Source organism: Centruroides vittatus, unplaced genomic scaffold (assembly GCF_030686945.1).
Source record: "Centruroides vittatus isolate TY-2023 unplaced genomic scaffold, ASM3068694v2 contig_1112, whole genome shotgun sequence".
Lineage (NCBI taxonomy): Eukaryota > Metazoa > Arthropoda > Arachnida > Scorpiones > Buthidae > Centruroides > Centruroides vittatus.
The window spans coordinates 432,005-439,923 of record NW_027120714.1 but is presented as its reverse complement, the minus strand read 5'-3'; the positions used below and the strand labels follow the sequence as shown (position 1 = coordinate 439,923).

The 7,919-nt window shown below is 39.4% G+C and overlaps 1 protein-coding gene and 1 long non-coding RNA gene across 2 annotated transcripts; both read right to left on the bottom strand.

Annotated features, from left to right (window-relative positions):
• Nucleotides 1-1,180: 1,180 nt before the first annotated feature.
• Nucleotides 1,181-5,090, bottom strand: LOC136976402 (uncharacterized). The gene is made up of 2 exons (XM_067271668.1): nucleotides 4,975-5,090; nucleotides 1,181-2,762 (listed from the first exon to the last, which is right to left on the bottom strand). The coding sequence occupies exon 2, from the start codon at nucleotides 2,760-2,762 to the stop codon at nucleotides 1,236-1,238; it is 1,527 nt and encodes a 508-aa protein (XP_067127769.1). The 5' UTR covers nucleotides 4,975-5,090; the 3' UTR covers nucleotides 1,181-1,235.
• An 886-nt stretch (nucleotides 5,091-5,976) lies between these two features.
• Nucleotides 5,977-7,227, bottom strand: LOC136976397 (uncharacterized). Its single transcript, XR_010880925.1, has 2 exons — nucleotides 6,359-7,227; nucleotides 5,977-6,284 (listed from the first exon to the last, which is right to left on the bottom strand). It is a non-coding gene; the product is annotated as an uncharacterized lncRNA (long non-coding RNA).
• Nucleotides 7,228-7,919: the final 692 nt, after the last annotated feature.

Here is a 7,919-nt window from a genome sequence, read left to right as displayed (position 1 = left end):
AGTGGAAGAAAGGGAAATTAATACGGCGTCGGTGTCGAAAATTAAAATAATTAATTGATACGATCGGTGAATTAATTAATTTTTAATTCGTACGGATTGGACAGCGATTGAAAACATAAGATTAAGAAAGTAAAATAATACCAGAAGTTTCAGCGATAATTAAATAAATAAAATTCATTTCAAATTTAAAAAATCGGAAATCCTTACCTTTACTGATTAGAAAATCGATTTAGATGCGAATTTCTTGTCAATTTATCCAAAAAAGATATCCTCGTGCATCACCCTCGTGGTTTTCTACACCCAACACTTTCTAAAGTGCATATAGCTTTTACCAACGGGAGATCTTTCGGTTGTCAAACCAATACACTTAAATAAATCAGATTCGATCTGACGGTAGCCATTTTGAAATCCCGAGCGACGTAACGGGTCCTCCAGAGCATCCCTTTGTAATTTGCGAAGACCGTTCAACATGTAAATCATGCCAACGTTACTGCTGCACTAAACCGGGTTGACCTCTCGAAATCCACCCCTTTAATTGTGCTGCTGTACAGAAAAGTGTACGGCAAAGATTCTTTTACGTTTCAAACAGAAGAATTGTTAAAATATTTTTAACTAGCAGCACCCTCGGTGCAGAGGTAAGGAGGTCCGACCTCCTATCGAGCGACCCGAGGCTCGGGAGGGTTCCTTAACGCATCTTTTTACACAAATTGTGACGTTTTATCTCTTCCTAGATCCGGTCGGGTCTTTATTTATATTTAAAAGTGAGATTCGAACCCGGGTCTTATACGGTACAGATTTTTATCAAGTATTCTGATCGAGAACTGAACGGCGAAAGCGCGATGTGCTATCCGGGGCCATACGTTAAATCGAAATTTGGAGGCCATCTAGGGTAAAATCTGTCCCAACCAAGTTTATTCCCACGTTCTTGAACACGAGGTTAAATCCCTTAGAACAAATAAACCAGATAATCATTTCAAGTAACTACGGACCTTGCGAGTTGATCGTTATATCGAATTTTAATACAGTAAAGTCGTTAACAATGCCACGTGTAGTAAATACGGGAGGAATCGAGGGATTCGTGATGTTGAACCAGCATAGTTCAAAGCATGTATTTGAACCATCCCGGTTCAACAGCGTGGATCCTCGATTACAAAAGTGCTATTTTGTTATTAGCCCCCTTAAAAATACTTTATTTTAAAAAATCATTTCATTACAATAGTCCGAACAGAATTCTTTCAATACTCGGAACACTCGTGATACCATTCTAGACAAACGTGACACTGCAAACAGTTCTCCACTTCGGAGCATCTACTGTCCAAACACACATTGTGACAGGCTTTCTCTCGTGTTTCTCTTCCCCTTTTTGATTTCGATACATCTTTTCTCCATGGATCCACTTTGGATCCAGTTCTTTTCCTATTTAAAACTTCTGCAAGATGCTTCTTTTCTGCAATAGGACTCAAAGAGTCTACAGATGGTTCCTTTCGCGTGTCTTCTGCATCCGAACTGTGGTTAGTTTCCTCAAGCGGACAGGGTAATATGTACTCCGTGCTAGTAGAGGGCATAACTAGCGCGTCCGTAGAGAAAGTGGATAATTGAAGTGGCACCGGTTCCGGGAGGATAAAGGCTAAAGACGAAAATGCTTCGGGGTTGTAGGGATAGATGCCCGTTGCTTCGAATCCTTTGATTGCATTTTCCACAGTTGCGGATTCGTTCCAAGCTTGTTCGAATATACCACCGAAGGTCAACTTAGAAATGGTTTTGTCGCGATGGCAATTGAGCCAACGCGCTGCAAAATGGTTATAATTACTTTTGAAAGGGTTTAAGAAAGACACTTCGATGGGTTGGAGCGCTCGAGAGGTGTACAGAGGCAAGAACAATAGTTCGATGTCGTTTTTCTCGCACATTTCCACGCACATGAGAGTGGATAAACACTGCTGTCCGTCCAGAATGAGTACGACCTTTCCGGGTGTTCTGTACTTGTTAAAATGCTCTATCCATTCGAGAAATACCTCTTCGTTGATCCATCCGCGTTTGGTCAGGCGCACTTCCGATCCGGAGGGCAGATTGTTAGAAAATTCCAGCCGTTTCCTGACCCCCTTGAAGACTATAAACGGAGGAATGTAAGATCCTAGAGCGTTTACGCAGCCGATGATCGTGGCCTTTTCTCCGCTCTCTACTTCTTTCTTACCCTTTTGTTTATAGTTGAGGGGTAGGACAATTTCGTCTTGATTGTAGATGCACTCGGGACGATCCCGCAAGTCGAATTCCTCCACCAGACTCTTCAAATCGTTATAGAACTGCTGAGCTTTGGTTTTCATTTTACCGCACGACGCTCTATCGTTAGATAATCTGTCTGATATCCGAGGGTTTCTTTTGACGAAGAGCTGAAACCAATCCTCTCCCGCCATTTGCTTTTTCTCGTTGAAGCTGTGCCTAAAATTATGATCCACCACAAATTTGTAAGTGTATTGTCGGATCATCTTCGGCGTCAGGCGGAAACCTCGTTTAGACAAATGAACCAATCGTTCCGTCAGAGCCGCTTCTACGTCGGGGGGCAAAACGGTTTTCCTCCCCGTGCTGCCGATCTCCATTCCTTCTGGAGCCGATGTTCTCCTTTGCAAACTGGAAATTGGCACGTTGTACAATTCCGCCGACCTCCTCAGCGAAAGTTTGCCTTCTTTGACGCTCTTCACTGCCTCTGCCATGGCTTCTTTGGACCATCTTCCACGCGTTGTTTTCGGTACGTAGTGGCGCGGCATCTGCAACGGGACCACACTTTAATGTAACGGTGCGTTTCTATTAAATTACATTCAAATCTAAGAAAAGTATTGTCGATTAACGTATGACGCAACAATCCTAGATCTTAAATTTAAGATCGCGTTTCACCTCGCCATTAAATTAGAAAGCTTGGTTTGAATACACGAGTGACATGCCAAGGGGGGGGGTGCCTTCCGGAAGAAATTTCTATGGGAAAATGGTCCCTAACTGGATGTTAGACACGCGAAGAAATTCCGGAAAACTCCAAGCGGCGGGACGTCGGTCGGGTGCGAACCCGCGACCAACTACTAGTGTTTAGTGGTGTTATCCACTCCGCCGCGGGTGGGCCATTGCAACAATACATTACGATGTTAATTTCTTCTACAATTTACGAAATAATTACACTACTCGTTATTTCTTTTGACTAAATATCTAATCTCGAAACAATAGGCGACCTATCGAATTCTTACACAGAGTTTTTAGTCGATTGTTAATGTTTTTGTACATCCTGTACGATAAACAAGTCGATAACATCTTCGAACGGGTCAAATTCCCGATTTTTCCATGTTAAGCTATGCAAAAAAAGAAGAAGAAGAAGAAACGGCAGATTATACTGCGAACGAGAATCCTAAATTAGTTTAAGGTCCTGAATCTATGCCCTTGTGCTGTACATGGGTTAATTTTGGATCTATATTCCTATTCCCAAGGAAGATTTCCCTACCTGATAACAATGGGACGAGTGGAAGAAAGGGAAATTAATATGGCGTCGTTAATTAATATAATTAATTGATAAGATCGGTATAAATGAATTAATTTTTAATAGTGTATACTAGAAAATAATTATAATTACAGTATTTTAATGCTACTGTCGTGCGTGTACGGTAGCTGTACTGTAGTAGTGTGGCCCTACTCAGACAAGAGGCCTTCCTTCGTAAAACAATAATGGGCGATGTATAAATTGTTTTTGTGAATAAGACAAGGTCCCTCGTAACGTGAGGCCCTATTTTACAGCTCGTTTACCGCGTAAATCCGGATTCGCGAGCCACCAAACATAATCACGTGTTCACCGACGTCATCGATTTCAAGCCCCTTCTATTTAAGGCAGAAAACGTATTTTAATGAGTTTTTAAATTTTAATTTCTTTAAAATTGAGAGTTTAATGTTAATTTTAGTAAATATCGATTAATTAGAATGCAGTTTAAATCTAATTCTCGCTTATCCAGTAGCATCGGATACACAAAGGTTGAGAGGTTACAAATTCGATGTTATTTTGTATGGCGTAAATCTGATCTAATTTACTGGATAATAAACTTTTCATATATTTTAAAATAGTAGCGGCTTCTTAGTGTAATTAATATTATATTACAGGTAATATAAAAGTTACGTATAGCGAGGAAAATAATATTTTATTAGTTGGAGTTCGAATTGTTGTTTTCAACCGGTGGATCGCGATCCCATTAGAAGTAATCTCGAGTATCGTTACTTTTAATTTATTTGCGCGATGTTTCTACACGTAAGGAGAATATATTTAGTCCTTTTATCGGTTTTAGGCATTAAAAACATGCAAAATTCAGTTTAAAATGTATATTTTTCCGTAAAATATGTATGTAAATTTTTCCACTTATTCGCTTAGTAGGATGGCACTCCCCTACGAATAAAGAAGTGCGATCCTACCAAACCCCCACTACAGAAACCTTTTGAGAGCTTTAAAGTGTTTATCCTCCGTTGTGTGTTACGCGAGTCGTAATTTTACCGACGAACTACGTTACGCGCGGAAGAATCGAGCCCGAGTGGGCGTGTGTTTACTAGCACAATACTCATACAAATCCGCACGTTCCTTTGTTTATTTCGAATATTTGTTGTTTTATTTTCTTGACGTCACTTCCGTTTTTTTTATATTTATAATATAAGTAACGGACACTAAGAAGACCGGAACTGGTCGCAAATTACGTGTTTATTACTGAAGTAACACGCGTTCTATATTAATCTATCATCCTAGACGACGACGATAATTAGGTTCTTTCCGGTTTTAACTGTTATAAAATCGGAGTAGAGAACGTATTTAAGGTAACAGAAACTAGTGCGAGCGTAACCTCGCCACATTCAATATGGACGAGGAGATCGATCTAATTCACCCCATCCTTCTCTCCCACTTTACCCCGAAACTACGTTGGCCTGGTGCCAAAGGAATTAAGTTTGACCCCCTGAACTTACCTTAACCTTGTGTGAGGATCGTAAGGTGTACAACGTACGTACATAGGGAGTGAGGAACAGTAGGGAAACGTTAACAATTGTAGTTAGTTGGATGTTGGAGGTGTGGCCGCATTCCCACTGCTGGAAGCTAGAAATCTCTGGCAACGTTTACTAACGTTACTTAAAGGCGCGTGCACTTAACCATCACACCAAACGAGATTTTCTTCTCACCCCGCTAAACAAATCATTTATATTTTCTCTTGTTTTCGTTTTAAATTCCATTTTTAAAATTCGAAAGTACGCTCCGACCTCCTATAACGGCCACGGCCGTCGTTCGCAGGTTCGACTGTGTAGCGCGTGAAGGGTGGTGTGGTGTATTAGTTTATTACGTAATACGACGTCCACTTACGTCGAGATGCGTTTTCACACGCTTATAAAAACAAAAAATCCCCGATTTCTTTTTATAACGCGGTAGAATCCGGTTATTGTAATCGCGGATAACGTTATTAATCGGCTATTGTTATCGCAGTCGGTTCTAAACGCTCAATTGAAATTAGTTTTAAATAATCCGCCTATTATACTCAAACTTCGGATATTGTTATCGATTGTGATAATTACACTTGGGACAAACGATACCGATTAGGGATGAAGTGTAATAAATTGAGTTTAATAATGAAAATTTTTAAATACTCTATTTAATGTTATCGGCCGGTTATTGTTATCAAAAGTTACAAGTCTTAAAAGTGATCATAATAAGCGGATTTCACTGTACATCTAAAAATCACGTTAATCCTCACATAGAGCGCGTACGACGTGTAAAAAGAACCCCCCTAAATTTTTCTAAACGCATCCAAAAATCCACGTTAATCCTCGTACAACGTCTAAAAGAACCCCAAATTTTTCCGAATTTCACTCTAAAAAATCACGGTTACGATCGATCTAATTGATATAGCATTGTTTTATATTTAATAACAACATTTCAATTGCACAGACACACAAACACACGCCCCAAAAGAAATTAGACAAAGGTTACAATCACATTTATTGGACGATGGTCAATGTACAAATCGGTGGAATAAATGAAATTAAATAAATAAATAATTATATTAATAAAGGGTAGAGGTGATTAGTTTGGTGGACGTTTATACAAGAGAAAAAAGAAAATCAAGTCCAAATGGTCTTCTCCACGATATTAACGGGTCAGCATCTAAAAAAACAAGAAGAATCACTCGACCTCTTCCCGATATATTAATTCGTATAAAAAAAAAATGGAGTCGTTAAACCAGTAGAGCTGGTTCCTTCCTGACATAAACGGCAACAAATCAACTGGACTGTAAAAGTTCAACAACGATTCAAACTTTGCTGTGTTTTTTTTTTCTGTTTTGGAATTTAAAAGTTTACTCACCAAAAAACACACATAAAACACGCGTTCTTCAGTATTTCTTGTCCACTTCTTCCAACGCTCGAAGTACTTTTTCTAACGTGTCGGTCACTTTGTTCATCAGGTTTGGTGTTATTTTAGGAAAGCTGATCGTTCTCCCTTCCCTGAAGAACAGGGCGCTTCCTAGAAGAGGGAGCACCAGGGCCCCTATTCCCATCATCAGTAACATGGGCGCTATGGAAGACACCACGGAAGTCAGGCTACCCAAATTGAAAAGGCCCGCTAGCCCGGGGGAGCTCTGTCTGGAGGTTAAGGCTTCTTCGGCCATACAGACGGCGCCGTATGCCAAAAATACCATAAATGACACCAGCCTATCCATCTAAACACACAAGATACTCGGTTAATTACAATACCAACGGGTGGATCTTAGTGTTATTCTTAGACTTACCTTTAACGCTCGACGTGGTTTTAAAACTAAAGCCAGTCGGACAGGTGGGCTTTTATAGGAACCACGCTAAACACGTGGTGGATCTGGCTTTGGTTGTTTCGCTCCACGCTATTGGTCGACAGCGTGCCGACGTCACGAATTAGGTCGATAGACTCGATACGTCGAAGCGTCTCGCACAAAATTCGGATATAAACAGTAATTGTGGAAGTATTTAAAAAATGGGGGGGAAGGGCCCCGTACTGACGTCACACGGAATGTATACCGTGTTAGTGTCTTAGTGAATGAATAACGAGGCATTTATTGGAGCTCCACCCTCGTTTATGCGAATCCCTTATCTTAATTCCTGTTTGAATCCGTAATTAGGTAATGGTGTTAAGTAGGTGTCTAGAAAAATGGTAACAGAACCTCGAAAAAACACAATGCAGAAATCGTCCTCCGATCGTCTAAAAAAGTCGGGTTTTGTATGCAAAAAAAACGCTTTAAAAAGAATGCAAAAGCGAGTTTTTTTGGTTCGAAAAACACCGAATTTTTGCCTAGATATTTGGATTTTGGATCCTTTTTAATTATAATTGTAGCAAATCCCAGTTCAAAATCAACACAAAGAAATCACCCCACGGTGGAATTTTCTCCCCAATTAGTGAGTTTTTTTAACGTTTAGCGCTCTAAAAAAACACAAAACAGAGTTGTTTTTAGCTCAAAAAACACCAAATATTAATCTAGAAATAAAAAAATACCCATTACTGTATAAGGATTTTTAATTGTAACCTATAACAAAACACCAAACACTACAAAATCGACCAAAATAACACAAATTTACCCTCAATCGAGCCCATTTTTAATATTTAAACCCTTAAAAAAAAAGACACAAAACCGAGTGTTTTTCGGCTTCAAAAACACAAAATTTAGCCCTAGGAATCGGGGGAAAAAAATAATTAATTTGCCGAAGGGTAAATTAACGTTAATTACACTTAATCTACATCACCTTCAAATAAAATTTTAATATCTTAATTATAATTTGAATCGGTCGTGCCTGTCCGACGCCATAAAAAAGATTTTTTAAGGAGCTTAATTCGGAATAAGGGATGATTAATTTAGTAAATTACCAATTGATACAGACGTTTGAAAGGTTATTTTTTT